The sequence below is a fragment of the Capsicum annuum genome, chromosome 4 (genome assembly GCF_002878395.1).
Source record: "Capsicum annuum cultivar UCD-10X-F1 chromosome 4, UCD10Xv1.1, whole genome shotgun sequence".
In the NCBI taxonomy this organism is placed as follows: domain Eukaryota; kingdom Viridiplantae; phylum Streptophyta; class Magnoliopsida; order Solanales; family Solanaceae; genus Capsicum; species Capsicum annuum.
The window spans coordinates 51,384,328-51,412,280 of record NC_061114.1 but is presented as its reverse complement, the minus strand read 5'-3'; the positions used below and the strand labels follow the sequence as shown (position 1 = coordinate 51,412,280).

Below are 27,953 nucleotides of genomic sequence, written 5' to 3'. Positions count from 1 at the left end.
TAGCACCAACACATCATCAACCATCTTGTATTCATTTTTCAGCCATCACAATCAACACCTCCAACTACTAATATCAAGTAACGTCACATCACAACCATCACCACCATAATAATCACTACACTATCAACCATCATAACTATCACCACCAACATTACTAATCACTAACATCAATTATTGTCACCGCAACCACCATTATAAACCATCTCCACTATTACTAATAAACAGTAATATTTTTTTTAATCAAATAATAATTTTATTATATTAAATTACATACTTTTCTGATATATAATTAATTTTTTATTTTATTATATATATAAATAATTTTTTTTGCATATTTAAATATTAAAAAATAAATAATTTTAATTATTAATTAATTTTTAGATTTAAAAATAATATTTTAATCAAATATGCATTCAGATTCAGTTTTAAAAAAAAACAAAAAAAATAAATGCAGCCTAAAAAATACAACCAAAACACTGCGCCAAATAACGTGGATCCGGACGAACCACTCAAAAGGTGTATCAAGTCACCTATCCCCCTGTTGCATCGCATTACCAATTGCTTCAATGGAGTGCGCTCTAGCAACTTCTGCTTCAGCAAAAATTGCACTACTCAACTGTAAGATCCTTTAATTCTCTGTCATGTTTCTTATTTTGTTATGGTACACGGAATAAGATGAAATATGACTAAATTTGGGATAATACTTCTACTGATTCTGGCTAAATTCCCATTTGGCTAAATTCCATAAATAAATTTATACTCCACAATTATCTAAAAGCTGCATAAATATTATCTCAGGTTTAATACTAAAACATCCACCTTATTCCGTTTAACTTGAAATTATTTTATCCCATATCTTAGGTGGGATAAATTAGTTCAATCAAGATGATTTAGTCCACATGATCACTGGGTGTTTTGGCTTCTGGTGATATATTTAGGTCGCCAAATGCTATGGGGTTCGCCTAAATTACCCAGTGTTTGGAGCAGTTCGTGGCGTTTTGGTAGTTCAAGGAGGAATAACAGATCACTGCGCGCTGTTGCTTTGAGTACCACGGCAGGTTTGGGAAGCACAATGGAAGCTCCTGCAGCCAATTCTCAAAATGTTCATTATATGTGGCCAAATAAAAAGGTCAGGACTGTTTTGCTAAGCTGTTAACGTTCTACTCCCTCCGTTCAATTTTACTTGTCTAGTTTGGAAACTAAGAGATAATTTACAATTTTACTTGTCTAGTTTAGAAAACTAAGGGATGTTTGGTAGAGTGTATTGGAAGACTAATGCATGCATTAATTTAATGTGTATTACTAATACCTTATTTGGTATATTTTTGCACCTTATGTATAACTAATACTTGCATTAGTTATACACTCTACTGTGTATTGTGGTGTGTATTACTAATACCTCAAAATCTATGGTATTAGCAATGCAATGGATCCAATACATGCATTAACATGGTTAAAGACACTATTATCCCTCAAAAAAAATTTCACATCCTTTCCAACATATATATGAAGGATATTTTTGTAAATTTTTTTTTTTAAGAAATTATTTAATTCATGTTATTTTTAATACATCAAACCAAACACTGCATAATAAAAATACAAGCATAACTAATGCAAGCATAGCTAACACTAGCATAGCTAATACTAGCATTATTAATACAAGCATTACTAACACACTATATTTTGTATTATTCTTATACACTCTACCATATTGTGTCTATTTTACCTTTGTTATTAAATACGGTTCATTTCACAACATTTAAATGCCCTATAATTAATAGGAAAATTATCCTTTTATTTTTTGTTCCTTTAGAAGTGTGTTAAGTCAAACATGGGCAAGTAAAGATGGACGGAGGGAGTAGTTTGAAAATAGGAGTTTTCTTTCTTTCTTGTAGTCAAATTACCTAATCTTTGGCTAACATAGCTAAATATGTTGGCATAGTACATAGATAGATGCTTTAAATGGGTCTCAACTGACAACTAAACACTCAAACTTTGATTATGAAAGGAGTGATCTTTCGCCTTAAGCATCGGACCAATGATAACCCATGACGTCAAAGAAGTTTAGAAGGCAAGTATGATAAGCATTCGGGTCTCCAAAGCAAGATTAAAGTATCCTCTAGGCCGTATAGGCTCTGCCAGATAGAAGTTCAACTTCTGACCCTGGCCCCGACTTAACCACTCTAAGACTTACTTAGTCTAATTTCTGGACTGCTATTGAATCACCAAAAAAAGACTTGAAGCGTGTGTAAACAGCCTATCTCATTCCTTTCATTTAGAGTGGACAATGACAATTTGACTATTGCTGTGATTGAATTGAATGTCTATGGTTGAATTGACACTTGATGGAAAGCCAATAGTCCTGGGCCAAGCCATTTTCCTTAATCAACCTGTACTAAAGTAAAGGAATGGCTGTTGCAGATAAGAGAAAATAGATAGTGTGCTTGTCTCTACTTTACTTCATTCTCATGCCAGTGGACTCTTCCCTCAGCTTTAAGCTTATTAGCTTGGTATTTGAGATGAGCATTTTGAACATCTAGACATATTAACTCGTCTCCATTGTGCCAATTCAACACTCCAACTTACATAATGATGACAACTCCAAAATTTATGTGCCACGTCAGCGTCACGTGTCTATGAGACATTGGGGACGAGTTGGAGTGTTTAGTTGCCAGTTAAGACAAAGTTAAGGTGTCTAGATGTGCACTCTCAAAGTTGGAGCGCTTACGTGTAGTGCTTATGTGTTAGCTGAGACTAAGTTTGAGTGTCTGTTTTATTCCAAATATATTCTTCTGCTGTTTTAACTCGAGAAGAAACGAAACACAACTTGGGGTATTTATATATATATATATATATATTTATCTGCTGAATATCTAAGTTTATGCTGAAAAAAATAGAATTGAAATAATGCCTGTCCAATTTTAGCTAATTTTGGACCATAGAGGAGTTAATTGGTGAGACAGTTCATTTTTTTTTTTTTTTTGCATTTTCTGAAAATTAGAATACTATAATAGCCAGCAGATTGGTTTCATATGAGAAGATGTGGAAAAATGAAAACTTGGAGAGGATTTTTTTTAAAAATGAGAATACATCTAGATGATTAGGAAGCATTGGTGTTATTTGTCGCCTCATGGCCGAGGAAATGTAAGGTCAATCAATGAATCAATGAAGTGCAAAGTTATTCATATAAGACACAGTCGATATTTAAGAGAGGAAAAAGCAGGAGAAAAAATCCTTTTACTCCATACTATTTAAGTTCTAGGACTCCTCTCCTATATGCTTCAATTTTTGTGGGTTGTTCATACCTTCTTGTTATCGAGTTTGTGACACCTCTTCTTCTGCTGCTTATGTTTCTTTGTTTCTTTAGCTCACCTGTTTCTTGTTTGTTATTTATCTTCATATGATTACTCTTTCTTCTTCTTATACTATAGAACTCCTCTTATTCTACCACCTCTGCTTCTGGCTTCTTTTGTACTATTTTAGCACTGTTCGTGAACAGGTTAAATATAAAATTAAATGCTGCAAATTGAATCTTTTTATGGTTGAATAATTAAAAAGTGAAAAGAAAGTTTGCATTGAAGTTATCTTCTATTGTCTCAATGAGAAAATGCTCAAATAATGTTTAATTTGAGATGTTGGATTAACATTGTCATTAGTGTATCTTGGGTGTTGAAATTGATAATTACAATTTAAATTTGATATAACAGTGCTACATTTTTATTTTTCCTGAATCATGTGATTAATTTCTAAGAAGTGTGCTCTTGCTTTTCACTTTTTGCGAAGTGCCCTCATGCCTTGTCGTTTCCTTTTGTGCTTTTCTCTTTCAAAAAAAAAAAATTCATACAGAACAAAGTCTTCGAATCCATCAATTTATTGAAAGAAATGATAGGAGGAAGAGAAACCTAGGGGATGCTCATGGATCATATTTTAAGGCATTTTGGTGGACAAAAACATCTCTAAGATTGTAATGTTTCACGGTGACCAAAAAGTACTATAAGTCGCAATAGTTAACGATTCAAAATATTTAAATAGTATTTGAAAATATTGTGGTCAAAAAAGCATCTTTGACTCTCCCACTAATAACAGGGTCATGTAAAGTGAAAAGAGGGAGTATTACATTTTTTACGGTGATATGACTTTCATGATTTTGTTGTGAGAGTTATAACACGATGGATATGACATATTTGAAGTGGAATACTATTACACAATTTGTTGAGTTATGCTCAAAGCCTATATTTATTCTCCCACTCCATCACCATCAGAAGGAAATCAAATAAATTGTTTACTTTTTTCTGTTCTTTTCTGCATGGGATTGACCACCATGTTGTTTAGTTTATTTGACAAATTTTCAGCTTAGGGATTTACAGGTTCTCGCCGTTTGTAATACAGAATTTCATTTATGCAGAGGCCAAGGGTCTGCATCGTAGGTGGTGGTTTTGGAGGTCTTTATACAGCACTGAGGTTAGAATCACTCGTTTGGCCTGATGACAAGAAACCACAGGTAAGTTTTGTCTTTAAAGCTTGAATTCTGTTAGAGTTTCAGATGGGACTTGGCCCCCCTTATGTACAACGCTTTAGTAAATATTACTCGCTGAGTATCAGGTAAAGTTCTAATTTAGAACTTTTAAAAGAAGAAGAAGCACATATTAAATTTTTATTTCTGGAATGATGTGATATTTCATGAGATTGCCATTGCATAGCCTCTTCTGGACTTTGGTCATTCTTTTGTTTTAAAACTTTTCATGGCTCATCCCCAAATATGATTGGGTAAGATTACATTCAGTCTAGCTTGGGATCAAAACCACCATGTTCGTACCTTTGTTTTCGTTAGCCCCATACGACACTAGTCACAAATTGTTATAAACTGGTTTATGTTTATTTCCTTCATCTCTGCCTCAATATAGGAGTCTTTCTGAGCTCTTATCTTACCGAAAAGTCTGTTTCCCCAGAAGACTCATTTTGATTGTGATCTAATTATAGTTTATACTTGTGAGTTTGCTTAAAACTCTCTTTTTTTGGTAACAAATGTAAATATTACCATTAACAATGAAAACAATACACCTAAAGAGCACCTAACCTCATGACCATCTTCTAGGAAGAGTATCATGAAAATTAGGCCTCCAACAACCTCACGTTACACAAGAACTTCCGAAGCAGGTTACTACATCTACTAGCCTTCTATGACATCCTCACTGTATCTAGTCTAACAACAAACTCCTATTTAATTTGTGCAGTTACTATGTCTGTATTTACACTGATTCCTGAAAATATCTTCCTATTCTAGCCTGTCAAACATGATAATACAGCTCCAAAGGCCTGCTATCACCTCCGTATGAAACTGTTTCCACCTTCCCCTTTTAATTCCTTCTAGCACATGTTTTGTATCTCCTTGTGGCCATTGCACTCCCGCCCATTGAGCCAATGCATCTCTAAATGCAGATTGGTTGTCTGCTACCAGATGGTTTATGGTTCCTCTTAGCAGAGGCGAAGCCAGAATTTCAACTAAGGGGGTTCAATATTCGAAGAAAACCTAGCCGAAGGGGGTTCAACACCTACTATAGATACATAAAATAATTTTAACCATGTATAAATGGTGTATTTTTCCGTCGAAAGGGGGAACCCCCTAACAACGCCTGGCTCCGCCCCTGCCTCTTAGTCTCATGCAAATCATCTTGCTTATACATTTATACAGAACATTGCAGCATGCAATAGGTCTTTATTGGCTAGCAAATTCTGGAGCAGTGATCTTTGGTATCAGGGCAATGTTAGCAGTGTTGAGTTGCTTTAGTAACTTCCTATTCCTCCTATTCCTGAAGAATTCTGGTATTGCTTCTGTGACATCTTGTCCTATTACCCCCAAGTAGCCTGTAAAAACCCACTACTAGAACCATCAGGGCTGGGCTGTTATTCTGTCAACTGGGTAGTAATGCACGGGCCCAATGTTGGAACATTTTTCTTAGCTAAACGGCATATATTTACATGTAGATATTATATGGTTGACTAGTGTTATATTGTTTACATCTATGACTACATTATTTATATCACATATCTACATGCTATACTATTTATATATCGGAACCTGGTCATTCATAGGGTCAGATTGCAGTTTCTTCTGTGCAAGTATCGATGTTTCCTTATCCTCCTCAAGCTCAGATACAATATTCCTGTAGTGTTGGGAGTTCAACTCTTTTAAACCCCGCTTCAACAAATTCAATCTTCTTACCACTTGCTATATTTTATATCCCTCTAGCTGAACATTCCATATGGCCTGCACCTTTTCAGTGAATTTAGGATGTAGAGACCGAGCATTGCAATACTGAATAGTGCTCTTTGGCCTGTGAAAATGATTTTGCATAGTAAATTTAGCTGGGCAGTGATCACTTAGACCACCTTCTGGCAAAGTAGAAAGCTCTACAAGAAGGCATGCTATTCAGCCAAATAATATTCATATACATCCAATTTATTTATGAGTAAATTCTTCTATCACCACTTCTGTCATTCCAGGTATACTTCTGCCCGTGTTGAGCCACTTCAACCTTTTTTCTTTTTATAAGGTAAATAATTTTATTAACATTTAGTTGGAAACCCCGTATACATGTACTTAAAGAAGAGAGCATGCACCAAAATATGGTTCTGAACAAAAGAGGTCCAATCCTCTATACAAATTGGGACCTCGCAAGTACACCAAAATATGTTATTTGCGGATGATGTAGTGCTAATTGATGAGATGCGGGGTGTGTGTGAATGAGAAATTGGAGGTTTGGAGGAAACTCTGGAATCTAAGGGGTTCAGGTTGAGTCGGTCCAAGACGGAGTATTTGGAATGCAAGTTTAGTGACTCGAGTCAGGAGGACGGTGTGGTGGTGAGGTTGGATTCTCAGGATGTTTGTAAGAAAGATAGTTTTAAGTATTTGGGGTCTATGATTCAGGGAAATGACGAGATTGATGAAGATGTCTCTAAACGTATTGGAGCAGGTTGGATGAAGTGGAGGCTCGCCTGGGGAGTGTTGTGTGATAAGAAAGTGCCCCTTAAGCCTAAAGGCAAATTCTACAGAGTGGCAGTCTGTCCAGCCATGTTGTATGGAGCGGAGTGTTGGCCAGTCAAGAACTCTCATATTCAAAGATTGAAGGTGGTGGAAATGAGAATGTTGCGTTGGATGTGTGGCCTTACTAGAGGGGATAAAGTTAGGAATGAGGTTATCCGGGAGAAGGTGGGAGTGACCTCGGTGGAGGACAAGATGCGAGAAGGAAGGTTGAGATGGTTTGGGCATATGATGAGGAGGGGCACGGATGCCCCAGTTCGGAGGTGTGAGAGGCTAGCTTTGGATGGCTTCAGGAGGAGTAGTGGTAGGCCAAAGAAATATTGGAGGGATGTGATTAGGCATGAAATGGAGCTGCTTCAGATTACTGAGGACATGACCCTAGACAAAAAGGTGTGGAGGGTGCGGATTAGGGTAGACGGCTAGTGTGAGTGTGTAGGTTGTGGCTTGGTGTTAGGAGAGTTTGGGTGTGGTGGGTGTATTAGGTCTGTGAGTGCATGTTACTATTACATGGGTATTTGTTTTCTGTTCCCCTATTCCGTATTGTTCGTATTCCTCTTATTTCCTATTTCTCTAATACTTAGGGTTATTAATTCTTATCTCTTATCTCTGTTATTCTATACATCCTGTTTCATGTCTCATTACGACCTTGGTATATTATTCTCTATCTTGAGCCGAGGGTCTATCGGAGGTAGTGGTATGGACTGCGTACATTTTACCCTCCCCAGACCTCACTTTGTGGGAATATACTGGGTCTGTTGTTGTTGTTGTAAGTTCCATCCCTTCAAAAGCCCTCTTATTTCTCCTTTTCAAATGACCCACATGATTGCTAAGGGGTCAACGCTCCATGCTCTCTGAATTTCCTTCCTCCTTTTATGAGTCCAACTTTGCAAAGCTTCCTTCACTGTAGCCGGCATGACCCCTTGCATCCTAAACAAATTTAAGACCACCCTCCATAATCGACTAGCCACCTTACAATGCAGGAGAAGATGTTCTACACTTTTGCTGGTACTTTTACACATGATGCACCAACTAACATAAGTGATTTTCTTCTTTCTTAGGTTTTCCACTGTTGATATCACACCCCTTGCCGCCAACCATACGAAGAAACAGACCTTCCTAGGTGCTCTAGGTATCCAAATGGAGTCAAATGAGAAGGTACCTTCCTCTCTTACTAGTAACCTCTTATAAAAAGAGCTAACAGTGAATAAGTCATCACCGCTATCCTGCCACCTCTATATATCCAACCAGTTGTTTGAAGTGTCTAGCCCATACAAAAGCTCTAACAAATTGTGAAATTTCTTCAATCTCCCAATCATTAAGGTTCTTTATGAATCTTAAATCCCAGTGAATAACACCCTCATGAGATCTACAACTTTGTTGAACTGTCATCTCTCTCTGGCAAGAAGCGTGATATAAATTAGGAAAGGCGTCCTTCAACTCGATCTCCTTATATCACTTATGTGCCAAAAATCCTACTTCCATCCCCAACTTTATAAGAGATATGTTCACAAACCACACCCAAACAGAGTTACAATGTTTCTAGTCCTCCATCCACCATCATTATGTTATATTTATCCACGACCACCCCTGCCAAAAAGCATTTTCCTCCATCCCAAATCTCCAGACCCACTTCTCTACCAAAGCTTTATTGTACACCTTGAGATCTTTCACTCCAACCCCTCCCCATTACTTTGAAGAAGTAACAACTCTCCAATTCACAAGATGACACTTTCTAATGCCTTTTGCTGAGTTTCATAAGAAGTTATGTCGTTGTCTTTCCAATCTTCTGGTCACTAGTCACTTTGCCATAGGCCTGCAAGTGTGACATGAAATATGTAGGAATACTAGAAAGAGTGCTCTTTATCAAATTTTCCTTTCCCTCTTTCGAAAGATACCTTTTTTGCTATCTAGCTAGCCGCCTCTCAACTCTCTCGACCATCGGATTCCAGTCTGCGAGATCTTTGCTAGAAGCTCCCAAAGGTAGTCCCAGATACTTAGTAGGTAGATTACCCACCTTGCAATTCAGCACTTGTGCAATGTCCTCAATATTGTCTGCTATTCCCACTGGTGTGTCTTCACATTTACTGATATTGATCTTTAAGCCTGACTCCACAGGAATCAGATTAGGATCCGCCTCAAAACATCTAACTGGGATACATTTATATCACAAAAGACCAAAGTATCATTTGCGAATAACAAATCTGTAATTGTCACTCACTCCAAATGAAGATACAAATCCCTTCAAAAGACCTCTGTTGACTGGTCCAATTAAATCACAAGCATCAATGCATCTTTGGAAATCTATAACCTCTGGCCAGGTTACAGGATCCCCCTCTAAAGCCAGTCTATCTGCTGCAACATGCAAGATGGAGTTAAAATCTCTAGTATAAGCCAAGACGTAGTGCAAGACATGTGATGATTCTCCATTTCTACCCATAATTCTCTCCTCTCCTCTGTAGTACTATAAGCATAGATTGCTGAGAGGCAAAATGATAGCTGTAGAGGAATATAGTATACTTCACAAGTCAACATCTGAGCTGAGCTAGCCACCAGATCCACTTTATACAAATCAGGTCTCCATAACAGCAAGATCCTCCCATTGTGGTGTGAATAAAGGTTAGTATGAAACTGCCTCCACCAAACATTTTGTTTATTATCTGAGTCTTCTTTGTACTTTTCACCTTTGTTTCTACCAGTCCCACTATACTAATCTGTTCTTTATTGCAGATGGCCATGACATCCTTCTGCTTATTAGGGCCATTGAGCCATATAATATTCCAGCAAAGTTAGTTAACCATATCCTGTATTGGATATGGCCTGACCACCCACACTTTAACTCTTATCTTGATTCTTTGCACCATCGGCTTTGTGCAGTAACTGAAAAGTGTTCTTGTTTACTATCCGTCCTTGCTGTTGCTATACCACCTTCTGTGGACTCACTGTGTCACCCACCAAGAAGGGGAGTGCCCTGTAGTTCTCTGATCCAGTGCATTAGTCTTCTGGAGTTACCTTCTTCTGAATGTTACGGTTCGCCTCCTTGTGAAGTTTTTTGAACAACCACCTGCCTCTCCCCTTATGCTCCATGGTTAATAGGTGGTTGAGCATCTTTTTCTTGCTTCTTAGGCAGAGGATTCTTCTTTCAACATTCCTCGACTAGGTGCCCATGTTTCCCGCAAAACTTTATAGTGTACGCTTCCAATCATATGGCCCTTTCTGCTCAATAATATTCCCTATTTCATTCCTGAAACATACCATATCGGGTAGCTTAGCATCCATGTTTACCTCTACTAGTGGTCACGTGAAATGAAGCCCCTACTTTTTCTCTGTTTTGTGCTCCGCCATCAAAGGTCACCCAATCTTACTTAGTGCAGTTGAACTCCCGTACTTGAAATCTAATCCTGGAAACTTTATCCAGATGGGTATGGAGTACAATTCTCCCCTAGTAAATTCCGTTTCTGGATCCCATGCCTTGACAATAAAGGGCTTGTCGTCAAAGTGGTATATACCACCTTGCAACACTTCATTGTTCCCTCAATTGTCTCAAATCAAACCAGAATCACCCATTTTTTCGCATTGCCACCTTATTCAATCCATATTTAGCCCAAATTCTTTCTATATAGCCAGCCGTTTGTGGTAAAGGGAAAGTGAGCCCCCAATACATAAAATACAACAACAGTCTTCCAGTATTCGGTTTCAGATTCAATGTCCTCTACTTCAATATCAGTGATAGTAGACTAACCTGTCTAACCATGTTTCAATGGGCGATGATGTCTAGCTTGAACCCAACATTGGATATTTTTGTGATATCAAAACTATCCCAAATCTATTTCGCCTTCTCCACTTGCACTGCCTCTTCTTCGACCTCATCTGCCCATCATTTGGTACCACTGACTGAAGGTGAGTGATTCTGAGTTACAATCTTTGCCCACTGCTTCGGTGAAATTGCTTGAGCTTCATGTTCCTTCTCCTGTAATTGTAGTTTTTGTGCCGTTGCTACTTCTTTGTGTTGTTTCTCCTGCAATTGTGCGATACTATCTGCTTTCTGGGCTTTCAATTTTGAGTCTAGCGTTTCTTCTATGATTTCTTTCGATTGAGTTACTGATCCATTGGATCCAGATCCACTCAATGCTTCCACCGGTAAAGTTGCTGTCATGTGACCAGGAGGTCACGGGTTGAAGCCTTGGAAACAGCATCTTGCAGAAATGCAAGGTAAGGCTGCGTACGATACACCCTTGTGGTGGGGCCCTTCCCCGGACACCGCGCATAGCGGTAGCTTTAGTGCACCGGGCTGCCCTTTTTTCCCGTTGCCATTTGTGCCTTTGCTGATGGTATTCCTGCTTTTCTCCCCATGGCAACGCACGCTAGTGGACGGCGTCGAGAGAGAAGGTTATCAAAAGTAACTACATTGGCGAGAACTCAACTGCAGAGCAGTGAAATATTTCCCATGGAGGAGAAAACAGAACAGAGGAAAAGATGGAAACTGAATTTGTCAAATGAGAACTCGCAGATTTTCTTCCCTTTCTTCATCAATATATACAACACCAATTGGTGTAATACATCTGGCAACAACTAAGCTAAAAATATCTACTAACCGATTTGTTAACTCAGCCTACAACTGACTAACTCTGGCTACAACTAGAAAAGGACAACAATGAAGATACAATTAATTAATGCTTAATTAACCAACTAATCAACTAATTGATCTCTTAATCACGATTCCCCTCCTCAAGTTGGTGGTGATGATCTCACAACCAACTTGCTCAAGACACTTGAGTGTTTGACCCTTGTGTGTGCCTTGATGAGAATATCTTCCAATTGGTTGTTTCGAGGTCTATGATGAAGAGTGAACAACCCTCCTGAAGCTTAGCCGAAACTTAGCCCTTACAAAGTGACAATCAACTTCAATGTGCTTGGTGCACTATGAAATACTGGATCTCTAGCCGTGTAAATTGCTGATTGACTATTACAAATACACCTTGATGAGAGAATGGCTTTGGACATCCAATTCATCAAATAATCTGTTAAGCCATATTGATAGTGGCAACATATACAGGGGAAGGGGAAACAGGTGGAAGGTACAGAATGGGAAAGCAGACTATTCTCATCCTCAGTAAGTAACTGGAACAAGACTTATTCAAAGTAGAAAGTTTGTTGGACAAACAGCAGCAAACTAAAGCATCATTAGATGTGGTACCATTGAAGTTTAGGCATTTTGAACAAAGGTAATACAATTCTTCCTTTCAGTTACCAATCACCTGAGGCCTCTTCTTGAAGGGGCCTGCGCATCAGACATAATGCATTTGTGAACAATACTATGCACTTTAGGGCAGAAGAAAGTGAGTGAACTGAAATGAGATTGTACTTAAAAGATGGCACATATAACATTTTTTATAGTGTGATTTTAGGTGGAACTGTCACATCACCAAACTCTAAAACCTTGACTCTATATCCATTTGGAAGTGAGATTAATAAAGGATATGGTGAGTAATGTTTGTAAGGGAACTTCTGATGAAGGTCATATTATTAAATGCTCCTGAGTCTATTATCCACAAGTCAGTACTTGATTCAAAACACTTGCATGTTGGATTACTAAAATCAACAGAAGAAGAACAGACCACAATACCTGCAAAACTAGTACAGCATTGTTCACACTTGAAGCTGTGTTGGGCTTGTCAATCTCTTTTCCTGTGTACTCACTTTGAAACTGTAGCATGAGGGTCATAAGCTGTCCATATTGCTCCTTTGTGATGTTAGTAGCTATCTGGTTACCTCCATAATCTCCTTCATGTCAGAAGTGTCACGACCCAAAAATCGATTGGTCATGATGGCACTTGTTGCGGCGAACCTTGACAAGTAAGCCTTTCACCCAAACTGATACACACAGGGAAAAGACAGAAATGCCCCCAAGATAAGGCTTCTAGAACGAAGCCGAACCACATAGATATAATAAAAGCGAAAAGAATAAAATCAACACATGCAACCATAACTCCCAAAACATGCTGTCAACAGTATAAGAACTACTAATACAATCCCGGAATCAAATACATCATAACCACAAAGGAAAATATCTGTCTCTGAACACTAATAAAAACATAACTAATGTGAAAAGATAGAGGTGAACTCCGGATGCATGAATGTCCAACTGCTACCTTGGAAGCTCCAACAATCGCCCGATTCAAGCAAGTTGAGGTGCACTCAGGCTAGGACCTGCACCGAAAGGGCACAGTAGACATGAGTACGGTCCACTTGTACTCAGTAGGTATTATAGGCCGATCAAGCAAAGTAGAAAATAAAGAATACAAAATGCACACTAAGGGCACGTCACCTGCAATCAGACAATGTCCTACAACGGTAGCCCATATCGCTTGCACTGACAGTTCTAAATTTCTAAGATATCACATATCTTACAACAACACATAAAAATAGAACTCAAGTATGCATTATGTCACATATAAGTAGGATAAGAGTGGACATGTATCATCAAATGCAAGCAAAGGAAGGTAAGACAAATACATAGATGACAAGTCAATATGACAATACAACACAACATAAACACAATAAAGTAAGTGCAATGTATATGATGATGATGATGATGATGCACGAGGTCGTTGCATAACCTCTGGGATCGTTGCACAATCCCCGTATACTCCTACGGAGGCAAGCCTCCCAACGCAGGACCCATGGGGGGTTCGTCAACTTGTATACAATCCACATATATCATATCTTCTTTCAGGCACATCCCTCGTAAAGGTGTTATCAGGTATTGCTAGTGTTTCTCAAATGCTGCCATGGTGGTACCAATGTTTCATGAATGAGTATGATATGAAGATGTAATGCTCATAACCAATCACAATGAGTCTTTCCACAATCAACCACATGATATATTTTCGCACTAACCACATGATATATTTTCACAACCAACCACAATGATACATTTCCATGACCACGTGAGCCAATATCCACTCATTATCTCCGTTTCATTCATGAATTTCCATGTCTTATATGTTAATAAAGTATGAATATAATCACAATATGCCAATCGTACCACATTAAGCATCTTAAACTATACAATTATTCACATGTATTCATGGTTATTAATATCACATAGGATCCCACATGGTTACACATATCACATAATATCTTTATTTCGATAATTACATCACATATAGGCCCCCTACACGGGCACAACACATAAATAACTATTTTTCATGATTAGTTCCCACCCTTAACATGGATTTTGTATCATCATTTACTATCCACCCCAGTCTGAAAGAGTTAAGCCATAACCTACTTCAAAAACCGAAACCGGTCCGCTACACTTCGAACCCACGACCTTATTTTTCACAAACAATTTCGAACTCCACTAAAAACATCAAATATGGAATCTATAAAGAATGGATCTTGAACCTAACTCAACCTCAAAAGCTAGCTCATGAGGGGAGGATTGCCTAAATTCAGATAAGGAGACCAATTACCCATCCCTTTTCTGATATGGGATACTTAACATTCCCCTCATGCCCAAACCTTGTTAATTGGAGCGTGGATAATAATATGGGGGCTCAACATCGGTGAACAAAGATTTGGGATGAGCCTGGCTCTGATACCATGTGAAGAATGGATCTCGGGTCTAACTCAACGTCAAAAGTTAGCTCAAGAGGTGAGGATTACCCAAGTCCATATAAGTAAAGTAGTAAACTACCAGTTCATTCACCAATCAATGTGGGAATTTTTACCCACTGTAACACCCTCTTCATGCCTAGGGCCCAACTAGCGCGTGGATCAGGAGCTCAAATGGGAATGAACCTAGCTCTGATACCATGTAAAGAATGGATCTTGGGCCCAACTCAACCTCAAAAGCTAGCTCAAGAGGTAAGAATTACCCAAGTCCATATAAGCAAACTATCAGTCCATTCACCAATCAATGGGGGACTTTTTACCCACTCTTAATAGAATCTATGCGTCAGAACAAAACCAACGACACCTATATTGACTACTTTTGGTTCGGGATCAAAACGGACCCCCAGAACGGGTTTGCGAAAAAGAAGGACAAAATCGATACCTTACTTCAAAAATATGTTCTCCATATTTTTAGGAACCTACAGCTGAAAACCCAAGTTAAATCGAGTCAAAATGAGGTTCAAATCGAAGAAAAAATATTTTTGAACTTTACCTGGTAAAATCTTTGAAATCCGGGTTAAAATCAAGAATCGAAGTTGTTTTGAAGGTTAAATTGATGAAACACTAGTAATTATAAGATAACAACACTATTCAAGTGAAAAAAAGTGAAATTGGAGTTCAAAAATCAAGTCCTAAGATTTTTTGGGTTTTGAGAAATTAATCAAGAAATTACTAAGAGAAGGGTGAATTCTTACCTTAAATCCGTAATAAAACCAAGAAATAGATGTTAATCTAGCTTTTCAAGCTCCCACAAACTTTATTAAGCTCCCACACTATTTTAGGGTTTATCTTCCAAGAGGCAAGATAAAAAATGAGCAAAATAGGCCCAAAACTGCTATATACATTGCCGAAAAATCTGCACAAAAAGCTGTTTTTTTTCTTCTTTTTTGTAAGGTCAAATTCGGACTTCGACGGGTGCCCGGGATTCGTTTGGAGTCCGATATATGCAAACGAACTATGCAATCATACTAAATTCGACGTTTCGGATGCGTTGGCGAAGTTGGATTTTCGAAAAATTATCGTTTTCTAAAAGTTGACCTCTAAAACCCGAAATCACAATTTTCCAAACCGAGTGTCGAAATGAGATTTAAAAGCCGTAAAATCACACCAAACGTCTTACCACCCTAAAATCGACATTTCAGATCTGCTGACGAAGTCGGATTTTCCATCCGAGGTTGTTTCGACCAAATGTGGGTCCCACATCCATATTTTCAATTTTTCAACTTTTCGATCAATAGGTCGAAATGAGTTCGGGTGCACCGGGACCCGAACCAAAGATCTACATAGCCTAAAATCGATATTTCGGAGTTGCTGGCGCAGTCCGTTCAGCCATTCGTCACACGGATCAAAAGATATCCCCATAAGTCTAAAATAAGACTCTCGAAGCCATCAAAAACCACAATATCGCATAAATGATAACAAAATGCTTTGAAAATCATGTCAATCACTCCCACACCCAGAAATACCATAATGCAACTACGGGGCGGGTGTTAAATAGTCAAATCACACAAAATCACAAATTTCACGTACTTCATCAAATTTTTAGATCGTGACAAGAAGACATGTCATTTGGCATGCTATGTATATTAGCCACACCTCTTTTCCCTTTGAAATCCTGATTGTTGGTCTGTCTGTATTGATTGTTGTTGTTGCTATTCTGCCTAAAACCTTGTCCATTACCTTGAGAGTTAGTGAAGTTATGTCCACTGTTCTGAGAATTAGCTGATGGATAACCATGTAACTTGTAGCATTTGTCCTTATTATGTCCTGGCTTCTTACAGAAATCACAAACAGATCCATTCCTCCTCCTACTGCTTCCTGAATATTAGCCACTTCCTGAACTACTCCCTGTGTAATTATTTGAATAGTTTGTTCTGAAAGGCTTACCACCTACAGCACCTTTGTTGTTGTAGGCACTCACATTCAATGAGGTAGACTCCACAATTAAGCTACCAGTAGATCGAAACTCCCTTTGTTTTTCATATATCAACAAAGAGAAAGCCTGTGCCATAGAGCGCAAAGGATTCATCATGAGAATGTTACCTGTCACCACAGTATACACTTCATTCAGCCCCATAAGGAACTGAATCAGACGTCTATCTTGCTCTGCCTTATGCAAGCCCTCTCTTGCTCCACATACACCAAGACAAGTGCACTGATTTTTAGTGCTCAAAGTGCTTAACTCCTCCCTTAACTTCTTCATTCTAGTATAGTATACAGTAATATCCATTGCTCCCTGCATAAGATCATTATCTCCTTTTGAATTTGATATAATTTGGCTCCATTAGTTTGATCATATCTATCCTCCAATTCCTTCCAAATCTCTGCAGAGTCATTGACATAGTCCACTCTATCCAATATCTCCTTGGACAATGGGTTCAAAATCCATGATGTAACCATGTCATCACACCTCTGCCACTGATGGAATTGAGCTGAATTTGCATCAGGCTTCTTACAATCTCCATCGATGAAACCGAGCTTATTCTTCACGGATAAGGCTCGTAATCTCTCCTCCAGGATCTATATCCCATGCCATCAAACTGAACTGGTACTAACATCATCCCAGGGTTATCTGAAGGATGTATGTAAAGAGCATCACTTTTTTCTACTGTAAATGTTGCAGTAGAAGTGGAAGTGCTCCCATGCGCAACAGGTGCACTTGCAGTAACCACCATTGATCTTCAAGCTCAATCAAACAGTTCCAAAACTAAATTTAGGGCTAATTTGAGCCTAAAAAAATGAAGAATTGAGATGAACACAAGACAAAATTGAGTTGAATTGGTGAAGAAAATCGAAGAACACAGGGTAAATTGCGAAAGCTGCGTAAAGAGAAAAATTCAACTGGAATGCTATATCGAAAACGAAGAGTCTGTGTACTGGAAATGACAATTCGCAACCATATTCTTTGATGCCATATCAAAAGTAACTACATTGATGGGAACTCGAATGCAGAGAAGTGAAATATCTCCCACGGAGAAAGAGAGAACAGAGAGGAAAAGATGGAACTTGAATTTGTGAAATTAGAACTCACATATTCTCTTCCCTTTCTTCATCAATATATACAACACCAATTGGTTTAATACAGCTGGCAACAACTAAGCTAAAAGTATCTACTAACCGATCTAACAAACTGTAACTAACTCTGCCCACAACTGACTAACTCTGGCTACAACTAGAAAATAACAACAGCGAAGATAGAATTAATTAATGCTTAACTAACCAACTAATTAACTAATTGATCTCTTAATCGCAATAAACGAAAAACCTTTGTAGAATGTGGTCGTAATGTCAGTCTTTTCTTTATTGTCTAGTCTCCTCATGTTGTGGTGTTTCCTTGGTCTCTTCCATTTGTGATGATCTCTTTGCATTTGGTATTAATTTATATTGCTACCTATGAATCAAGACTTTCTAGAATTAGATCTTGCTGCTTCAGGAAAGACAAGTAGATACTGGAGACGCTCTTTAGTTTGCTAATAGACAAGTCTTAGGGAAATGAGAAGTTTAATGAATACAGTGCAATAAAATACCGCATGCTTTCCGATCACATGTGTTCTTTCTCTTTTTCATGTATGGAAATACTTTGAATTTTTCCTTTAAATAAAAAGCCATTTTTCCCTTAAAAGATCCAAAATGATGTGAATTGATGCTAATATTTTTCTTTATATATACATAAGACCGGTGGCTCATTTTTTTCACTGTTCAACTATTTCAAATTTTAATCTATTGCCGTGGGTGCTTGTTGATTATATCTGTAATAATTCATTCAAATTTTCTTCTTTTAATCTCTGCACTTCTCAAATTAGGTCATTTGTATGGTATGGAGGTAGTACTTTTGGAGTTTTGGGAACCAACTTATCTTCTACGAATGGAAATTTTCTGAAAAATGTTTGATACTTTAATGTGGACATGTATCTAGGATCCAACTTTCATTAGGTGGTAGCAGCACTAAATTTTAGAAATTCTGCTGATGAAGGGATGAGTGAAGTACCCTCCCATTTCTTTCTATTTCTCTTCTTTCTGTTTTTTGGCCTACTTTATTCATGATTGAGGTTTTATTTGCTGGACTTTCTACATTCTAATATAGGCTCCTTATTCATCTAGTAAGAAATAACCCAAGAAACAATGTTGCAGTAAGAATAGAACAGAGAAGGAACAAAATTTGACACGTTATCCTTCCAGGGTCGATGTTCTCCTCTAGGCTTACAGTGCAAGGAGTTGTTCCCTTTCTCCTAAAGCTTAGTTTCACTCGCTTATATTCATTTTTATGTTATTTCTGTTAATTATGCAAACTCGTATTATGGGTAGATATTAGAAGGAAGAGAATATGAAGATATGAACATTACCTGCACTTGTTAGTTCTCTAAGAATGTTTCTCATAAAATAATTCAGGTAGTCCTCATCGATCAATCTGAACGTTTTGTATTTAAGCCAATGTTGTATGAACTTCTCTCTGGAGGTATGCTATGTACTTCCTGTTCAATGTAACTGTTCATGACCTTTATTGCTTATGTTTGGTTCTTGTCAATGTTATAGCTTCTAAATAAAGCATTTCAATGCAGAACTTGAAGCATGGGAAATTGCTCCACAGTTCTCAGATTTACTTGCGAATACTGATGTACGGTTCTTCAAGGACAGGGTGAAATGCTTATATCCATATGACCATTTAGAGACTAATGCACCTACAGCAGGGACTGTTCAACTCGAAAGCGGTCTCCTCATAGAATATGACTGGTATGCTCGTCTGCACTCTAACCTCACTTGACCGAGTGTTGAAGAACCCTTAAATTGCGTTTAAGATGGAGGCTCTTTTTCTTGACGTACTACAACAACAACATACCTAGTGTATTTTCACATAGTGGGGTCTGGGGAGGGTAAAATGTACGCAGTCCATACCACTACCTCTGAAGAAGTAGAGAGGTTATTTTTGATAGACCCCCGGCTCAGGGCCAAAGACAGCAAACAAAGTTGAAATAAAACGTGAACAAGATGACATTAAATAAAAAAGTCACCCACAAAGTAGTACCTTAGACTATCAACCGGGAGCACACCCCTCACCTCAACCCTCCTACGACTACTAGCAAGGCTACACCAAAGCACTCCTATCTACTTGATACTCCCCACCTACGCACACTAGCCCTCCAACCTAATTCGTGTCTTCCACAACTTCCTATTTAGGGTCGTGTCCTCAGTAAGCAGTAAGCTGTAACTGATCCATATCTCGTCTAATAACCTCCCTCCAGTATTTCTTCGGCCTACCTCTACCTCGTCTGAAACCATTCAAAGCTAACCTCACACCTACAAACTTGGGCATCAGTGGCCCTCCTCATCATATGCTCAAACCATCTCAGCCTCACTTCTCACAACTTGTCCTCCAACGAAGCCACACCTACCTTCTCCGGAATAACCTCATTCCTAACCCTATCTCCCTTAGTAATCCTACATATCCAATGCAACATTCTCATTTTCGCCACCTTCAACTTCTGGATATAAGAGTTCTTAACTGGCCAACACTCCGCTCCATACAACATGGCCGAATAGACTGCCACTCTATAGAATTTACCTTTAACCTTGGGAGGCACTTTCTTATCACCCAAAACTCTCGAGGCGAGCCTCCATTTCATCCACCCTGCCTCAATACGATGAGTGACATCCTCGTAAATCTCTCAATTCCCCTGAATCATAGACCCAAGGTACTTAAAACTATTCCTCTTACAGATGACCTAGGAATCCATCTTCACTACCACCTCGTCCTCAAGCGTCAAGTCACTGAACTTGCACTCCAAGTACTCTGTCTTGGTTCTACAACTTGGATCCTTTAGACTTCAGGCTGTCTCCAAACCTCCAACTTATCATTAACACACCCCGAGTTTCATCAATCAAAACTAAATTTTTCGCAAATAGCATACACCAAGGCACCTCTCCTTGAATATGCCGCGCCAAAACATCTATTACCAATGCGAATAAAAACGGGCTAAGAGTAGATCCCAGGTGCAACCTTGTCAAAACAGGGAAATGCTCCGAATCTCTTCCCACTATCTTCACCCGAGTCTTCGCTCTATCATATATGTCCTTAATCGATCTGATGTACGCCACGGGGACCCCTCTAGCCTCCAAGCATCTCTAAAGGACCTCGGTATGGACTTTGTCGTACGCTTTCTCTAGGTCAATGAACACCATATGTAGGTCCCTTTTCCTCTCCCTATACTGTTCCACTAGTCTTCGCACAAGGTGAATTGCCTCTGTCGTCAAACGACTAGGCATAAAACCAAAATGATTCTTCGACATAGACACGATCCTCCTCAACCTCCGCTCGACCACCCTTTCCCAAATCTTCATAGTCTGACTCGGCAACTTAATACCCTTGTAGTTGTTGCAACTCTGAATGTCACCCTTGTTCTTGTATAACGGAATCATCGTACTCCATCTCCAAGCCTCAGGCATCTTCGCCGACCTGAAAATGCCATTAAAAAGACCGGTCAACCACCTTAAACCAGCCCCACCCGAATACTTCCAAAAATCCATCGGGATCTTATCAGGCCCCGTCGCCCTATCCCTACGCATCCTATGAATAACCTCTTTGACCTCCTCCACCCTTATACGCCTACAATAATCGAAATCACGACACCCTTCTGATTGCTCCAACTCCCCTAACATAATATCTTTATCCCCCTCGTCATTCAAAAGTCTATGGAAATACGACTGCCACCTTCTCTTAGTGTCAATATCCTCCACCAATACTCTACCATCATCCCCTTTGATGTGCTTCACTTGGTCAAGGTCATGGGCCTTCTGCTCTCTGGCCTTAGCAAGTCTATACAACCACTTTTCGTCGCCTCTCTCCTCTAATCCTGCATACAAGCTTTCGAAAGCCGCTGTCTATACATCCGCTAACTTAGCCTCCTTCCTAGCTAATTTGTACTCCTCCTTGTTCGCCCGCATCTCCTCTTCATCCTTACTCTCGACCCACTCAGTCGACTCCACCTTCCTTTTAAATTCTCCGTTCCATCACCATTCCCCCCGGCGATGGCCCGACCGCCCCCTTGAGACACCCAACATCTCCCTTACTGTCTCTTTGATGCAACTGGCAGCCCTATCCCACATACAATCCACATCCCCCTACCCTCCCACATCCCCAGTGCCGCCAACTTATCTCCCATCTCCAAAGCACTAATCAGAGTCAAGCCACCGCACTTAATCCTGGGTCGACCCTCCCCTCCCCTCCTTTTCTTGCCCTTCTTAATATCTATCACTAGAAGCCTATGCTAAGTCGCAAGATTCTCACCTGAAAAAACCTTACAACCCTTACACATTGCCCTATCCCCCTTCCTAAGCAATAAAAAGTCAATCTGAGTCTTGGCTACCGTGCTTCGGAAGCTAATCAGGTGATCCTCCTTCGAAAAACACGAATTCACAACCACCAACCCAAAGACCTTTGCAAAATCCAAAAGAGCAGCTCCCTCTCCATTCTTATCCCCGAACCCAAAGCCTTCATGCACATCGTCATAGCCTCTCGGTAATGACCCGATGTGCCTATTGAAATCCCCTCCTGTGAAAATCTTCTGTGCCTATTGAAATCCCCTCCTGTGAAAATCTTCTCAAAGCTAGGAACACCTCTTACCACCTCATCTAAAATCTCCCAAAATCTCCTCTGCTCCTCCTTGCCCAAGCCCACCTGCGGCGCATGGGCGCTACAAATGTTCAGAGTCAACCCACGAGTGACCAACTTAATAGTCATCAACCTATCTCTAACCCTCCTTACCTCCACTACCTATCCCCTAAGCTCCTCGTCTACTAAGATACCTAACCCATTCCTATGCCTCTCACTTCCTGAGTACCATAGCTTATACCTATCCACATCCCTAGTCTTAGACCTACCCACTTGCTTTCCTAGACACACGCTATATTGATCCTCCTCTCTCTAAGAATCTTCACGAGCTCTATAGACTTACCCTGGAGGGTCCCTATGTTCCAAGACCCTATCCTCAACTTATCAGCTCTCGCATCACACTTAACTCTATGATCCCCCCTCGGTGTCTTATTTCTTTTATTATCTAGCGGTGTGTTATCCCATTTTGTTGTTTATTTTTATGTTTGTTTTGGTTATACTGTTACCTCTCCTGAGCCGTTGTCTATCGGAAACGGCCTCTTTACTTTATCTGAGGTAGTGGTATGAACTGCGTACACTTTACTCTCCCCAGACCCCCACTTTGTGGAAATACATTGGGTATGTTGTTGTCATGAGGTGAAATTAAGTCATAGTGGATATTATCACTATCTAATAATCATGTTAGCCTGTTGAATTTCACATGTTATTGCATATCTCTTCTTACTCTATCTATAAAGTTGTCAGGTCAGTGATTTTGCATTAAAATTTTTGTATCTCCCAAATTCTTACAGGTTATTTGGTTGGTTTGATAGGGTTAATCCATATGAATCTGCATCGCTAAAGGTCTTCCTAAAAAATAATACGTGTACCAGTTATGCTGGAATCTATGTATTATATGCAGGATGGAATATGGAATTAAGAATATGGGTAATACAGGGATTAAAGAAACTAAAAATTAATAATTAGCATACTTTACAGCAAAAATAACAATATCCCACAAGTGGGAATGAGAAGCATATATTATGTGCAAAAAATAAAGATCTTTAATATTATACATTGTATATTAATTTTTAATGCTTTGAATCAAATATCTAACGAAAAATAATATCTGCTGTACAAATCTACAATCCCTACATTACAATTCCCCTTCTACTAATTCATGTATAACTTGTATATAAACCAAAGAGTAAAGCATCTATTACCTCCTGAACTATGACCAAATTTTCTACGACACACTCCAACTTCATGGGGGTCAAGGACCTACCTGAACTAAATTTTAGCGTATTTTTGTCAACCTTTTTAGCTGACGTGACACCTTTTTAGATGACGTGACACCTTTGATATGACCCCCATTTTTATATATTAAAGGTGTCTGTTAGGGATCTCTTAGGAAGGATCGATTCACTAGGCGATATACAAATTCAGCTCGTTAAAGGGAGACTGAAACCTTAGAATTCAATGAAAGAGAACTCCGATCTCTTCAGCTCGTTTAAGGGAGACTGAAACCTTAGAGTTCAATGGAAGATAGAACTCCAATTTATTGCTTTTTGTTGAAATACGATTTATCAATTTATTCTCCAAACCCCCCCTTTAAATAGGAATATTACATTAATAGTCTAATCGTTATGAAAGTAGGAAAAATAAAACCCTAATCTAGAAAGTCTAATCCTTATGAAAGTAGGAAATATAAAATCCTGTTCTAGAAAGTCTAATCCTTATAAAAGTAGGAAATATAAAACCCTATTCTATAATAATAAATAAAACTACTAAAATATAACTAAATATTTAATTAGTTGACTTCCACGGATCCACAACAGTGTCACATCAGCACAAAAGGATAACAAAAATATACTAAAAATTGAGTTCAAGGGGGTAATAGGACCCTTGTGAAGTTGGAGTGTGTCGTAGCAACTTTGACCATAATTAGAGGGGGTACTGGATGCTTATCTCTAAACCAAATGTCCCCTTAGTTTCCTTATGAACAAGACATGACTGGAAGATCTAATTTCCCCTCTTGAAGAATTCCCGTTGGCTTGAAAGTCATATGGATTGCTTGTAATTCCAAGTCATGCATCTTTATATTATGCTAAATCATGCATAATAGAAGTTAGATACTGAAACATGCTACATACAGATTTCCTTTCTCTGTTGGCTTTGTCAAATGATTTGTTCTTTATATAATGTGCCATGTCTTCCTCATTTGTTTCCAATATCAGACAACCCTAAAATTAGATGGATTGTATTCAACACTTCAGTTTGATTTAGTTTCCACGTCAAACAGATTTTATTAAGTTAGTAATGAGGAAGTAATATTTTTCTTTGTATTGAAGTCTATATTTTACTACTCCCTATGTTCTTGTGTGATCTGTTTGTCATTTGGAGAGTCAACAATGCTTTCGTTGAACATGACACACTTTAAATATTTTGAATTGTTAACTGTTATGACTTAAGAGTACTCCCTCCATCCCAATTTATGTGGCATCGTGACCAGACACAAGTTTAAGAAAGAAACGAAGACACTTAAAATTTGTGGTCTAAACAAACCTTGCACATTTATGTGACTGTAAATCATTTCATTAAGGGTAAAAAAAGAATTTTAAAGTTAAGTTATTTCTCATTATAGAAAGGTGACATTCATTTTGGTACGGACTAAAAGGGAAGTGTGCCACATAAATTGGGACGAAGGGAGTACTTTTTATGCAGTTTCTAAATACACAAATTTTATTTCAAAAAAAATAAATAAATGAAAATTGTATGTTGAATTCACACCGGGAAATTAGTCAGTTTGACCTCACATAAAGTGGAATCGAGGAGTATCATTCATCTGTGGATTGGGTGATAAATTACCCTGGTATGCTGATATGAAGGACTTTTTCTTTCTTAAATCTTTGGCTGCCAGGTTGGTCCTTGCTACAGGAGCCGAGGCCAAACTTGATCTTGTTCCAGGCGCTGCAGATTATGCCTTGCCATTTTATACCCTAGAGGATGCTCATGTCAGTACTTGATTGAATAAGGTTACATTTTATCATTGTAAAGTTACTCAAAAGTGTGATGTTTGGCTCTTACGTAGATGTGAAGTGTTTCTAGCTCTGAATTTTTTGTTCAGAGGGTTGATAAAAAGCTAAGAGAATTAGAGCGCAAGAACTTCAGTAAGGACTCTGCGATACGAGTAGCAGTGGTTGGATGTGGTTATGGCGGGGTTGAGTTAGCTGCCACGATATCGGAAAGGTTGCAAGAAAAGGGAATCGTACAAGCAATTAATGTTGAAAAGACAATATTGTCAAATGCTCCTGCAGGAAATAGGGAAGCAGCACTAAAAGTAAGCAATTTATATTTTATATCATTGAGTTCTCGTCATTTCATCAAAGTTGTTCAAGTGACATAGTTTTTCCGCTCTTTATTCTTCCTCCATCTTTCAACAAAAAATTGGATCATTGTTCACAACATTTAATATGTTAAGCATATTGTGTGTATTAGTTGGAATCAATTAGGAAAATATAGCCTTGATGTCTTTCTTTTTCAAAAAAAGAATAGGTGTATGTACTATTTAACCACTCAATAGGCTGGGAAAGTAATCAAGTAAAATGCATTCTTCATTTCTTTAGTATGTGTAATATTCTGTAACTTACATGTGCATTGAGTCTTAATCAAGGAAAGAATCAAAAGAAGAATCCTACAAATATGCTATTTACAAATGGTCTATTATACATTGTTAAGGAGTAGGTCTAGGTTCATTCTTGTAATGCTCCCTCTCAATATGGAGCTAGATACTGATCATGCCAGCTTGTTAGAAAGGTAATCAACTCGCGCTCCTTTCAACGCCTTTGGGACATTGTTTTTATAAGTCAAGTCTTCTTGTATTCTCCTCGTGGTCATAGGAATTTAGAACACCTACGTGCTGGTAAACGAAAACCACCTCGACCAGATCAAAGTAAACAACACAATGTCGAATCAGGCCTTTGGGAATAGAAGGGGAAGGGGAATATGCCAATGAACTTTTTATACCGTGATAAACTTCTTGTTTGGTCATTATCAGTTGTCTGTTGTGTCCCTTGTATTTGAACATAAGCAGTCTTCTTTTAGGTACTTTCGTCCAGGAAAGTTCAACTTGTACTTGGTTACTTTGTCTGGCGCATAACAAAAGGAGTTGAATCTCAGACCGCTGATGCTGAAACAGAAACTATAGACTCATCAGTTGATCATTCTGAAAGTATAATACTTGAATTGCAACCTGCTGAAAGGGGCTCGCAGGGTCAGATTATAAGGGCAGATATAGTGTTATGGACTATCGGATCTAAACCATTACTTCCTCAGTTGGAACCCAGTGATAAACCTTATGACATTCCTCTGAATGCTAGAGGACAAGCAGAAACTGATGAAACTCTCCGTGTCAAGGGTCATCCTCGTATATTTGCTGTTGGTGATTCTTCTACATTAAGGGACAAAAATGGGGAATTGCTTCCGGCTACTGCACAGGTAGTTGACGAAAGAAATATATGAGAACCACTATGATTGAGAGCATGCTCTTTCTGTACTGATTTTCTATGGTTTGTGTCACAGGTTGCTTTTCAGCAGGCAGATTTTGCTGGTTGGAATTTGTGGGCCGCAATTAATGACCGCCCATTGTTGCCTTTTAGGTTTGCTCCATATCTGCTTCATCAATTTGCATTCTGGTTTTGTCTATTATTTGTTGACTGGCCTTCTGTTACATGGTTTTAGTTTCCTTAATTTGGAGAATAGATGTTAGGTTTCCTAGTTTTGTTTTGGTAAGTCAACACTCCCAACTTGCACACATTCACAATGCCAGCTCCTCTTACTTAGTGATGTTCTTGTTGAACACCTCTGCTCGTAAAAAAACTAGATAATCGATGCCTCTACCACTATTAGGTGGAACTTGAACTACCAAGGAGAATTATTAAAATTCCAAATCTATTTGCAATTATTCGAGTTTCCAGGGCGATTATGAAGAAAGTTGATTTTCTTAATTGAAACTATGCCATTATGCTGCAGGTATCAAAATCTAGGCGAGATGATGACACTTGGGAGATATGATGCTGCTGTTTCACCAAGTTTCACTGATGGTCTGACCTTGGAGGGTTTTGTTGGTCATACTGGTACTATTCACATGTCCCATCAGTCTATTCCCGTCCCCTCTCTCTCTCTCTCTCTCTGCGTTTTCTCATATTTCAATTGGTGCTTATTGCAGCAAGAAAAATTGCCTATTTGATCAGATTACCAACTGATGAGCACCGTGTGAAAGTAGGAATTAGTTGGCTACTGAAATCCACAGTTGATTCAGTTGCAACACTACAGACGATGCTCACTAAACCTCAATCGGAATCCTAGATCAATGAGTGTGTGGTCGGCGCAATCCTCTCTGGAGCCCACCCTTCGTACTGAGGAGGGGCTACCATCCCTGTTTCAAAATCCTCATCCTTTATATAGTATTGTTGAGAGAATTGAGTAGCAAAACTACAGAAATGCTCAGCTAAAGCTCAAATCAGGATCTTAGCTTAATGCAGTTGTTGGATCATCACATTAGGAGAAGGCTAGGTACATTGTATATTCATAATCGACATTCATTGTATAACTGCAGTTCAAATGAAAAACAAGATTTAAACCAGAACA

At 38.7% G+C, this 27,953-nt stretch overlaps 1 protein-coding gene across 1 annotated transcript; it reads left to right on the top strand.

Moving 5' to 3' along the window:
- Window positions 1-475: 475 nt before the first annotated feature.
- Window positions 476-27,953, top strand: LOC107868106 (alternative NAD(P)H-ubiquinone oxidoreductase C1, chloroplastic/mitochondrial). The gene is made up of 11 exons (XM_016714699.2): window positions 476-618; window positions 939-1,129; window positions 4,406-4,501; window positions 19,109-19,175; window positions 19,279-19,450; window positions 25,225-25,318; window positions 25,432-25,644; window positions 26,409-26,801; window positions 26,886-26,962; window positions 27,336-27,439; window positions 27,532-27,953. The coding sequence occupies exons 1-11, from the start codon at window positions 567-569 to the stop codon at window positions 27,669-27,671; spliced, it is 1,599 nt and encodes a 532-aa protein (XP_016570185.1). The 5' UTR covers window positions 476-566; the 3' UTR covers window positions 27,672-27,953.

Coding starts and splice junctions, on each gene's coding strand:
- LOC107868106 (XM_016714699.2), top strand. CDS start 567: ATGGAGTGCGCTCTAGCAACTTCTGCTTCAGCAAAAATTGCACTACTC. Junction 25,319..25,431: donor ATACCCTAGAGGATGCTCAT/GTCAGTACTTGA, acceptor TTTTTTGTTCAG/AGGGTTGATAAAAAGCTAAG. Junction 26,963..27,335: donor CGCCCATTGTTGCCTTTTAG/GTTTGCTCCATA, acceptor ATTATGCTGCAG/GTATCAAAATCTAGGCGAGA.